Raw genomic sequence first — 12,643 nt, forward strand, 5'->3', positions numbered from 1 at the left:
GGCTCTTGAGTCTCGCGCGCCGATTATCTCCATTCGGCAGATCCGAGCCGAAATGTTTCGGCTCGAGTCCCGGCTTTCGAACGAGTCTCGGCTTAACTCGGTTGTTGTGAATAAGTAAGCGAAGTGTTGCGAAGTGCTGCAGAAGTTAGGCAAACCCCCGGCTAGGGTGGCTCGAATTAAATTGTTATACGGATGAGCTGCCACGAGGAATACTCGAGCAAGAGAGACTTTGCCGTCGCCGCCGACGTCGGCGCCGCCGGGTGTGAATGTTTAATTACCGGCTTTCATTATTGTTAATAAAATAATAGCGCAGTCGGAGAGGGCCCGCGGAAACGAGACCGCACCTTGGCGCAATCGCACCTTGAAGCTTATCATTTTGTAAGCGTTTCTCGAAATTTTGCCGATCGTTGAATATAATTAATATAGATTCATTCTATTTTAATCTTTCACAGAAAATTCAATATATTCATCAAAATTGTGATCAATTGCGATATATTATTTACATCCTCACTTACCTATGATTGCATTGTTGACAAGCGAAGCACTCCAAATGATAAACGTTAGTTCTCGCTCGCATCACCATCTCGAATGCTGGGATAACTTTGCTGCATGCTGCGCAGTGACCGGTATTTCCGAAAAGTCTGTCAAACAGACAAGAACAAAAATGATCCATCATTGCCATTTCAAATATTTCAAGTAACTATATACACGATTCAAATAAAGATCGCGGTTATAGCAGGATTATATAAATATGTTATATTATGGCAAGAATATTATCGAAACTTGGGGAATCTGTGACTCGTAATATAACGGAAAAAAGTCGTTTTCGTCTCGATGACGAGAATGAACGGAAACTTTCGCCCCGCGCGTCGCGAAAACCAATAAGCTTACGGGCACCACGAATATGCCGTCTTCAAATATTAGGCCATTAATAAAGGCCACAATGTTTCGATGGTGCGTGTTCCTCGTGCGGACGCGCCACCTGCGCGCATTCCCTCGGGACTTTGTAATCTCAACACGGTTTATTTGCTCCCGCTTGTTTATATGGGATGTGGATGTATTCAATAAGGGAAACTCATCTGTAAAATTCGATTTGTTGCCGCCGCTTTCCTCCATTTTCCCTCTCCTTCACGATCGTGTCCTTCATCCTGTTTTTTATCAATCTGTCTATCTATCTATCTACGTTTACTGACTCGTCGACATAAGACGCGCGTGAGTAAATGTGCGAAAATTCTTCCGAAAAGAATTTTGCGAGAAACGGACCAAATAATAGATCAGATTGTTTTTTTTTTTTTTGTTCGATACTCACCGTAGATAATCTCTTTTGCAGAGAATGAGATTGGCCTTTGTGTAAAGCGTCGAGCCGACTTCGCCGAGTCTGCAGTCGCAACATCCGCATTTCAAGCAGTCTTCATGCCAATACATGTCCAACGCTTTCAGAAGGTACCTAATAAAAGAAAATTTATAATAATATTTATATAAAAAAATGCGAATCTGTATTCATACATAAAGAGAGAGGATACGCTTTACTGATCTAATTATTTATTTAAAATACACAATTATAATTAATTATTAGCGAAATTATAAAATATTGAAAACAATTAATATCAAAATTATATATACAGAGTTCTATAGATTTATATTTTAAAAGTTGTCAATAAATTATTATATATCGATAAGAAAAAATTTCAGGGATTAGAGTGATATTGTTTAATGTAATTTGAAATTGTTTTTTTTCTGAATAATGATAAAGTTCATCGTACAATGATCCATAAATTGATTGCAACTTTATTGTTCTACGTCTGCTGATGTTGCACGGTAAATACATGTTACGTGCTTTTTTATAATTGTAATTCCTTATTTTTAATTTTTGCTCAAATATCAAATTGCGAATTTATAAACCACGCATTCTCCGCGGATCATCTTTCATTTATAAAAATGTGGAAACGTATTTAATCCATTTTTCGTGTGTCCGATCTCGGAGAAAAGATAGATTAAACGTTAAGTTAATCGTTTTTACGATAGTATTCTTTCGAGAGATATGATATTTAACATACACACGAAACACTGTCACGTAACGATACGGAGCACTTACCTTTCCGTAATCGTCTTTCCACAGCCCGCGCATTCTTGTTGAGTGGCCCCGTTCTTGCCCGACTCGCTCTTGCTCCCATCCATAGTCATTTTATCGCCTGCAACATGATGCAGAAATGCTTTGTTTAATTACTGTATTGTACGAATCGCGTGATGAAAATTTGACGCGTCTCGTAAATTTGCGTCAAACAAAGAACCACGTTTTTTTTAAACCTTTATTTAAATTTTATAGAAATTTTAAAGAAATATTGTGAGAGGATAATTATCGTTACTAGATTAATTTTGCTTTGACGAACAGTTAATCGTGTATTTATTACGGCATTTTTGTCTCGATCCGGAAGCTGCAACGATCCCGTCGGATCGACCATCGGCTACAGTTCGTCGGGATCGAATGAGTAATCGCGTCGGCGTGCTTTTAACAAGTTTCACCGGCATCTGGCACTAGAATGTCGGCTTGTCTATGAGTAATTAGAGTTACGGCTTGAGAATTTAACGGCGCGGTTAGTGCCATCTGTGTCCACCCTGTTCGATCCTGAGTGTGTAGCCTTTCTCATCCTCCGCGGATCCCTCCCGCATCGTAGCGTACCATCCTATGGTCTCTTTCTCGCGATGTGGTCAGAGTTTAGAATCGAATTAGTTTGACCCTCCCACACTCTCGCTTCCTTCCGCTTATTGCGCGTTTAAGCACCACCAACTCCGAAATAACCAACGACTCGGACGACCGATCGCTGTCCGTGCTCTGGGTAAACATTAGAGGTATCCCTCTGAAGAGCCACGATGTTCTTTTAAGCGTATAAGAATAGCACAGTGCTTTACATGAATCGCGAAGAAAAATGACAATGTAAATCTTCTCTCGAATCGTTGGAAAGCGCGAGTTGTTTAGAAAAATTACGGCGAAAATAATTTTTGACAGATGCGATTTCCTTAACTGTGAATGCGCGTATTAGATCAATGACAAGATGTTGCGTTCGAAGCTGTTTGGTCTTCAAGCGGTTAATATCGGGAATGTTTGACGGGTCGGCATTTTTCCTCGGGCGATGTCCACCGTCGTACTATTCCAAGTTCGATCTCAGCCACCCGGTATATTTACGAGCTCATATCCGTTGGATGCTATGAGCGAAGTTTGTGCGGTTTCAATATGTCCTCCCTCTTCCCTTAGCATGGACACAATATTACGCGGGTTAATATCTTCCGTGCGGTCGGGGACTTCGGGGCAAATATTAATACGATGCCTTTGATCCGTTAATTATTAACGGCGACGGGAATGAAAAATCTGTATCGCCTTGGCGGAACGCGAAAATTGCCGAGGACAAAAACCAGATGCCGGATGTGATGGCCCCCTTTTCCGATGCGCTTCTAATTAAACGCCTTTGTGTCGCGAGTAGCGGACAGGACCCGCATACACAATGCTAGTATGTGTGCGTGTTTGCGTGTACGCGCACGTTTTTTTGCACGATGCAAACGCGACGGAGGAAAGTTTTCGTTCACGGTAACGAGAGATGCTTCCGTGAACAACCGAGGCACCTCTCGGTTACAATCGCATATGCGGGGGGCGAGTTAATTAATCGAGTTGAATCGATTACACGCTTTACTTCTCCGCCCGCGGGTTACCGATAAATTGAATACGTTATAAATAATAATACGATTGTTATTCGCGAGCGTGCACACACCTACCCGTGGTAATGATTAATGGAATAACTAACTAGCGGGGTAAATTATGCAAACTATTAAATCCGCCTGTGCATATAAACTTTCCCACATAATAATCGCTACGCGATATCGATTGGCGCGAGATGTTAAATTTATGTTGTAGACCTTCTTGTGGACCTTTCATCAGCGTAATTAGATTAAACATATTTTTCAATGTATTTTTTTCTTATTTTTAATACGAGATAAATGTGTGCATGAGTTTTATATACGCACGTTATGCCGCGTTTTAAAGTTATCAACGGAATTTCTGTCGCGATTGTATGTCGGATTGCTTGGTTGTTGCGCATTCGCGACTCGCGGACGTTAGCGAAACGTCACTGTTGGCGAACGGAAGTGGCGAGAGTGTTTCCTTTGAAACTCGAAATCCCCCGCGTACGAACTACGATACTACAGAAATATTTGGAGTTACATGCACTGGAATTTCACCGCAGAAATTCCTGCGGACGCCGACCTGGATTCCGCCGACGACCTCGAAAACCTTCGACCGCTAAGCCAGGTTGGCGCTCAATTTCCACTTTGTATTTAACCGCGATTTTCATCAAGCGGGGATATACGGTTTGCCTCGAAAAGAACATTCGTCCTTTTATCGTCAGGTTCCTTGATCTTATCATTAGCCAGTTTTCCGACCAATTTCACTTTTAACGTTGATCGTGCTTTCTCTGTCTTTTATTGAATCTGTATAACGGTAAATGCGGACACGGAATGAAAGAAACTGGCGTGAAATTCGCGGTACACGGTTAATTGTTCGGTTTTTGAGCGCCGCCATCGATTTTTGCGACTAATTACTCGACCGAGGTTATTGTCGTCGGGTAGCCAGCGAAGCACGGCGGAAACAGCTCGCTTCAAACGTTACTGAGAGGAGGGTCCATAACGAGAGAGATTCCCCCACGAAAGTGGCTCGCATCGCTGACCGCCGGAACTGTTCATCAGGTACGTGATCGAATCATCCACGGACGCTGATCCTCAAAGCATCGATAATTCGATTAGCCGCTACACGTTCGAGAACCGCTAACCTGTCCACGAGTCGGTTGTGTACGTGCTCTCCTTGACCATGCCGTGCGCTCTCTCGGTGGTCATTATCATTGCGATTGATATTACGGAAGCGACATGGTAGACGTCTGCGTATCTCTATCCTCTTGATGATCGAGAGAACGACCGTAAAAGAGGGCATAATTAAGAAACTATCTAGTTTTCACTGTTCATTTTCGAATTGATATTTTTGGACGATTTATTCGGCGGCGATCTCTGGATTGCTCAATATAATGGCAATCCGGTAAATTCGATATTAATAAGAATAATGCCTTTACTATTCATGATATCGTCTGTAACAAACGTGTCTGTAAAATCAAGAGTACAATGGTAGTAGGGCGGAGGCGATCTGCTTATCGACGCAGCCGAGCAGTCTCGATGCAATTCTCTCAAGGCTCCGCCCCTGCAGCATCCATGACACTCCCAGCGAGCAACCCCCGCAACTCTTTAAGAAATAAAAAGTGCAGCTCACCACGCCTTGCTATTTTAGAAACTTGATTTCTGCCGACATCTTTTTATTTTCTATAGTTTACAATTGAAATATCATTGGCACTCCAATATTTCAATTCAAAATCATTTGTTTAAAAAATCTCTGAAAGACAGAGACGATGAGACAGTTATGGAATACCTTGCACACGTCATTTTTTCTCGATTCCATTAATCCCATTTATTTCAAACAGCTTGATTTAGCTTCAATGAATATATCACATTCACCTGTCCTCCTCTCCAATCTCCCGCGAGGGAGAAAATCCCTTACGTCAGGAAGCGCTTACCGAAATTTCCACTCGTCCAGGGTACGCGGTCGCGCTTTTGTCTTTAATAATGCTTCTGCAGCAGCGTTATCTCTTACTTTTAGAACGGCCGGGCGGGCGTCCGGAGAGTCGGTCCATTAATTAGGCGGGCCGCATTAAGCCGGGCATTAATATACTCCGCTGGCTGTTTTGTTTTATCCCGCAGGAAGGACGTAACCTATCCCGGAGGCTGACGGCGGGGTTGGTCGCGCCGAGAGAGAAAGAGAGAGAGAGAGAGAGAGAGGGGTGGGCGGGGGGCGGGGACAGGGCAGGGAATGAGGGGAATTATTTCGATGCGGGGGCAACCTGCTAATCCGACCTGCCACGCAACGCCAAGCCGCCGCCGCCGCCGCCGCCTTATCCCGGGGGGCTGTTTAAATTCCGTAAATCGCCCGCGAGAGCGTCTCTCAACCCCGACGGTGCCGACGGTGCCGACGGTGCGCGTTGCCGACGTTGGACGGTAGCTCTCGAGAAATTAGGGAGATAAGATTCGAGCCGCGTACCGTTAGTCACGTGCGAAAAACACGACATCGTCGTTTCTCGGAGGGCAAAATTCTTCTCTTCAAGGAGAACAATCGCATGCAATGTCTGACGACAGTGTCATCAAGCGTTTCTCGTACTCGAATTAAAATAATTAAGTACCAAAGTTATACATTTTCTCAAGGTATAATCGGGGCATCAGAATATTTTAGACAGTTTTTATTTCGTAGCTAAAATCTCTATAGATTTATAATTCTATATAAATCCTGAAATTAATAATAATAATATGTATATATAATTATTATTAAAATATCAATATAACATTCTTGTTTGATATATTGTTGAATACACGTTACATATGTCACGTTTTTAACGTTCAATTTTATATAAAAATAAATTTATATAGAGAGATAATCTACTAAAAAAAATGTTAATAATTCTGACTCTCCAAATATATATCTTTATCATCAATTGTCCCTGCCGTATTATATCGACTTTATCCTTTGGATGAAGGACTACCGTCGCGTTTTTCCAGACGATTACCAAAGAGTGTTTCCACACGTGTGTCTGTAACTACTTCAGTGAAGAAATTCCCATATCGTCGCCCACTCGAATCGTCGCTTTCACCGCGCCGCGATAACTTCCCTTTCCCGCGCGTCGTCGGCTCGTTACTTCGCATTTAATACGTACGCGAAAACGCGCGATAGCGGTACAATACGTTGCTAAATCGGCTTAAGTTTATACTTGGATCGACTCGTCGGGCGCCTAGGAATAAGAGCCCCCGGTATAACGACGTAATTTAACGTCCGAAAGGAATATTTCCCACGGAATAAATCTCGCGTAACAGCGCCAGTGAAATCCTCGTTTACCCGGCGTTCAACCCTTGCTAATGGGGGTAATTTAAGGGATGTTTTAAGCGCCCCCGGGTCACACGTGAGCCGCACAAAAAGTTCGCGTATTACGACCGTGGCCGCCGTAATCACGCATTAGCATTCCGAACGGCCGGAACCGTCGGGATATTCCGGATATGTTGAGAATGGCGCACTTAAACCTCCGTTGCAAAAAGGAATCGACTCCTGTAGTATTTGAATTTTTCTCGGCGCGATACGCGACGTAACAATCGAAACCCACGTGAATCTCGTCTTCTGTATAATTAAACATGAAATTTTTTCAATCTTAGGTATCTTCCCACATGTCTATTTTTTTTCTCATTTAGAGTATCAACGCTAATGTACATTAACAAATTTATATTGTGTTTGCTTATTTCTATAATGATATAAGATAATATAATTATACTATCTTTTTTATATCACAAATGAGAATATGAGAATATTAATATTTGCTTGTTTTAATCGTTATATAATTACATATCAAAAAAAACTATTTTATATTCTACTCTAATAAAAGAGATACGAAGATTAAAATCAATATTTATAGACAAGTATGAAGAGCTCGCACGGTTTGCCTCACGTGACTTATCGTTTTATCGCCTCGAATCTTTTCTTTCGCACACGTTCGTGGTTTACGTAACGCTATCGTACAATCTTATTTAGTGTTTATTCCTTACGATGTACAAACAGCGAATCACGGTTGAAACCGTTTATTATTAAGCACTTGAACGAAAATTGTTTTCGTTCTTGCCATAACGACGCGCTTCCCTTAAGCCGTCATCGCGCACGAAATCTCCGTCCACTTCAACCCCCTCGCCACCCCCGACCACACCGAGAAGAAAAGGCAGTACCGTGAAACGGGCCGTTTAACAAGCTCTTTCGCGCCGATAAACGCGCCCGACGCGTCTCCATTCTCTCCCCCTCCTCCCTCCCACTTCTTCCGCCTTTGCCCTCTCGCAACGCTCTTTTTCCGCCTCGCTCTCTTTCTGCCTCTCTCTCTATCTCTCGCCAGACCACGGCTAATGAAATTCTGGTCAGGTCGCGGAATTCTTTCGTCAGGTGGTGATGCCACCTAACTCCCAGCTGCGTTGTCGGCTCTTGTATTTATCTTTTTTTTTCTGTCCCCATCTCTCTTCCTCCCACCCTCTCGACGGTTTCCGTTCCTACGGCATGGGCGCTCTCAGTCTCCTGACAGCGGTACGACGGCGGGGACTGCGGGCGAAAAGGGGAATTAGGGGACGGGGGAGGCCGGGGGTTGCGTTGCGTCCCGGCGCGGAGGGTCGGTGGCTGAAATGGGGTGGTGTGCAGTCAGATTACGCTAAGCTATGCCCGTACGTGCTCGCATGGAAGTTCCACCCCTCACCGGGTTTGCCACCCGGCCTGGGAAAATGTATTTATTGTTGTTTGTCCAGCGTTCTGTATATAGTCGCCGGTGGCGCGAGCGAGACGGGACGACGATAACCGTGGTGGAACTTTGGGGACAGAAGGGGGATGGAGGGGGAGGGGAAGGGGAAGGCAGAGAGATGGAGGCCGCGGGGGTTGCTCGAGGTTGAGGTTGAAAAAAAATTGCCCGGGGACGGCCACGACGACGCGGAGTATAAATTCCAGCGACGCTCGCACCTCCGCTCTCCTGTCCTCCTGTCCTCCCGCTCTCGCGCGGAGCCGCTTTACTCCTTTTGGGGTTTTTCGATCCGCACAAAGCGGGAGCGTAAATAAACTAGATGACCACCCCGAAGAGATACCGATGCCACGACGCAGAAACACGACCCCGTTCTCTCGACAGGAAATCCCCTCACTGCATCGCGCAATATGAAATTTGATCATTCTAGGATGAAAAAAATATTTTATCTGATTTTGCGGAAATATACTCTGCTCTTTTCGTTTTTCCATTACTTCGAAATTCACAATTAAAACATTTCAAGGAATTATATGCATCTCTTGAGGAAACATGTTGATCAAAATTAATTTAAACAAGTGGGTGTTTCTCTCTCGAAAAAATCGAATTAAAATCTGAAGATGATGGTATAAATGTGAGCTATTTAAGTAAAATTAAGGGAAGAATTAAAACTTTAAGTTATATAAAAATATAGGTAGATATGTAGATAGAAGAAAGCTCTAGTATTTTTTCTTAACATTTCAAATCAAAGTATGGATTTTATGTACTAGAGAGAATCTTTCTTAAAACATACATTTAGTTTTTTGGCATACTCCGTTCTGAGAGCTGCTCAAAGCTTCCGGCGATCGCTTATTTCACTAATAATAGGGATCGAAAGCTAAATCGCTGTCGTTCGCCATTCGATCCTATCCTCTCGTATCGTTGACCGTGCCGACGACAAAGGGGCCGTAACTACTCCGGAAACTTTTATCTTGCAGGATTAATGGACGGATTAAAGTATTTGCGGCGGGATGCGGGCTGATTGGGGTAAATCGTAGAGGGATTAGAACTTGATTGGCTAATTTGTAAGTGTCCCCGGCAGCCGGCACCAACTTAACGATCGATCGGCTTCCTCTTGCTACATACGTGCCCGGCGACGATTCATGTTAGATGAAACAACGCGAGAACAAATCGCTCGTTTTAAGTATTAATAATTGCCAAATAAATGAATTGTCCGATTTCTACGACACGTATGTATAAATCAATTATGTATCTCGAGATACATCGAGCATCTGCTTGCCAGAAATCGCGCGTAGCCCCGAGTACAATTTTAGTCAAAAGCTAGCGCCGGAATCATTCCATCCCCGAGAGAAGCATCTCGAGGCAACTTAATGTGCGGCCGGTGCAACCGGCTGGCCGTTCTAGACTGATTTACATCACGTCCCTTTACCGGACGCGGTAAGCACGGTCGGCGGGAAGCTGTGGTCAGTTGAGAAACATAGCCTGTGATCAGTCTCGCACCGTCCCCCATTGAGCAAAAGCGGCGGTCTCTAACTAATCTCGTCTCTCATTTACACGCGCTCTTTCGATGTATGTTAGTATATCTCTGCCTGTGTTGCGACCGATCGAACGGGGAACCGATCACAGTGACGCTAATTAGAGGAAAGAAATAAAGTTCGTGATTTAAAGAAAGACGCAGATATTTTAGGAGAATATAATCTTTTATGAAAAAAATAGACGAAATCTTGCGTATGGTCGAATATTTCCGGGCAAAGCATATCGGTCGAAAAAAAAGAAAAAAATTATGACGCGACTCACCGGGCAACTTAGGAGAGTAAGCGGAGGACGGCGAGGGAGAACAACACCCTCGATAGGAAATGCGGAGTGAGAGAAAGAGAAAAATAGAGAGGCGCATCGGCGCATTAGTTCAACAACCAGACTCCCATGTCGCGTGTACACCCGGCCGTTCTCGACCCTCGTTTCGCGTGGCTCTGATCGACGTTTCGAAATATTTCCCGACTGGTTGGACGTCCAGACGCTGCGCTTCCTGTCTCCTTACAATTCGCAGACAGTCCTACGGCGCGGAACACGCCCGTGGACAAAACCGTCCCGCGATGATGGACTCGCCCAAAGATAAGGGGGCATTCATGACGAAGACAAAACGCGCGCAACCGCGTAGTTGTGTCAGCATCGCCAGAAAGAGAGGGAGAGGGAGAGAGAAAGAGAGAACTGTGTCTCTCCTCCCCTAACGGCGGCCGGTTTGCCGTTGGCGAGACAATAAACGAAAACTTTTATTATTAATGTTTCGCGGCAAGATAACGCGCATGGCGGCGATCCGCTGTAACAGAACGTTGTGTGGTAGCGTCGTCCTGTCGCGGTAACGCAGCGGTATCGTTTCGCCGGTATTCCGTCGGCGATTCTTCATCCACCGTTCCCCTGTGCTCTCTCTCTCTCTCTCTCTCTCCTTCTACGTTCTTAAGCTTCGGACGATACCGTGATCATTTGAATTCGCAGGTAGCCGTTATACTGAAAACGAATAAACGAATAAAGGAATGCTAATTAAATCATTATTAAATTTATTCCTGCAGGAACATTCCACGAATTGTTTGGTATTGCGGGAATAAATTCCGCGCTTTGTTCGAATTCGGCAAAGGCAGAGCTTAAACGGCGCGTGAGATTAACTCGGGTTCTATTCTAGTTGAAGCTTCGCTTACAAGTAACTCATTCGAGACGGTTTGTCCGCAGTAAGACGAAGGTCCGGACTCCCCCCCTCCCCCATCATGCCGCCGCCCTTCGCCCATCGCCCAGAACGATCCCCGTTTTGCGGTAGCGTCGGTAACGGCCGTGCTTAATGTACCGCACCGGCCGATAAGCTGTTATACCGTCGTGACGTGGCCTCCAGTTTTTGCCCCGCAAAGCGCAAACATCCCTTTCTTCATTGTGACGCACGTGACAGTGGCAGCAGTCACTGTCAGAGCGTTATCGGCTCGTTGCGGGCATACTTGATAGCGATACAGGCATTGCGAAAAGGGTTAACCAACTATTATAAATAACGTTATCTGATAAGCGCGATAAATATACGATAAAATAATTTAAGACTCATGAATGGAGATTAATTTTAAATGTACGTAGAAATTTATTAGAATTATTTCTTTAGATTTACGATTAGATATCTTAATACTGTCTCATGAGAATGCGTTTATTTATCGAACAGTTTATTAGGATCCAAAACGCGCGCAACCGCGTAGTTGTGTCAGCATCGCCAGAAAGAGAGGGAGAGGGAGAGAGAAAGAGAGAACTGTGTCTCTCCTCCCCTAACGGCGGCCGGTTTGCCGTTGGCGAGACAATAAACGAAAACTTTTATTATTAATGTTTCGCGGCAAGATAACGCGCATGGCGGCGATCCGCTGTAACAGAACGTTGTGTGGTAGCGTCGTCCTGTCGCGGTAACGCAGCGGTATCGTTTCGCCGGTATTCCGTCGGCGATTCTTCATCCACCGTTCCCCTGTGCTCTCTCTCTCTCTCTCTCTCTCCTTCTACGTTCTTAAGCTTCGGACGATACCGTGATCATTTGAATTCGCAGGTAGCCGTTATACTGAAAACGAATAACTACGCGTAGGAATGCTAATTAAATCATTATTAAATTTATTCCTGCAGGAACATTCCACGAATTGTTTGGTATTGCGGGAATAAATTCCGCGCTTTGTTCGAATTCGGCAAAGGCAGAGCTTAAACTGCGCGTGAGATTAACTCGGGTTCTATTCTAGTTGAAGCTTCGCTTACAAGTAACTCATTCGAGACGGTTTGTCCGCAGTAAGACGAAGGTCCGGACACTCGGGACATATTCTTGGTCGTTGCGCGTGAGTTAGGACCGCTCAAGGAATCGTAGCCGTTAACGGCTAACGTAAATAACGTAGAAGCGGTTTACGCCGTAACCAGAGAGAGTAACCCGGAGAGGTTCACGTTTCATTTGAACAATCTTTTCAATCTCTGTTTCAGACATTCAGTCCTAGTTTTGCACAATAAAATGATTATTTTTATTTATTCACGATGACGAATTATTTATATATAGATAATGCATAACAATCTCTAAATTTCAACCTTTCAGCAAACGTCATTAGATCTTTTATTATCATAATATGAAATATATATTACGTATTTTTAATTTTGATGATTTTGCGTGTCATTAAACGGAATCGTATAATACAATATATCACCGAGAATTTAACAAAGCTTATAGTATCTGTTAATCTCAAGGATTAACAATATATTTA

The 12,643-nt window shown here is 44.0% G+C and overlaps 1 protein-coding gene and 1 long non-coding RNA gene across 3 annotated transcripts in view; one reads left to right on the plus strand and one right to left on the minus strand.

Annotated features, from left to right (window-relative positions):
- LOC115237750 overlaps positions 1 to 12,643 on the plus strand; it is a 215,551-nt gene that overhangs the window by 40,783 nt on the left and 162,125 nt on the right. For both annotated transcript variants that reach the window (XR_003884391.1, XR_003884390.1), the window contains exon 3: positions 1,331 to 1,443. This is a non-coding gene — a long non-coding RNA (uncharacterized LOC115237750). The remainder of the gene's footprint in view (positions 1 to 1,330; positions 1,444 to 12,643) is intronic.
- LOC115237745 (LIM domain only protein 3-like) overlaps positions 1 to 12,643 on the minus strand; it is an 84,109-nt gene that overhangs the window by 36,890 nt on the left and 34,576 nt on the right. Inside the window, exons 2-4 of the mRNA XM_029810989.1 lie at positions 2,096 to 2,192; positions 1,310 to 1,447; positions 516 to 641 (exon numbers count right to left, since the gene is read on the minus strand). Coding sequence (XP_029666849.1) covers positions 516 to 641; positions 1,310 to 1,447; positions 2,096 to 2,184 — 353 coding nt within the window. The 5' untranslated portion in view covers positions 2,185 to 2,192. The remainder of the gene's footprint in view (positions 1 to 515; positions 642 to 1,309; positions 1,448 to 2,095; positions 2,193 to 12,643) is intronic.

The sequence above is a fragment of the Formica exsecta genome, unplaced genomic scaffold (genome assembly GCF_003651465.1).
Source record: "Formica exsecta isolate Colony F162 unplaced genomic scaffold, ASM365146v1 scaffold308, whole genome shotgun sequence".
In the NCBI taxonomy this organism is placed as follows: domain Eukaryota; kingdom Metazoa; phylum Arthropoda; class Insecta; order Hymenoptera; family Formicidae; genus Formica; species Formica exsecta.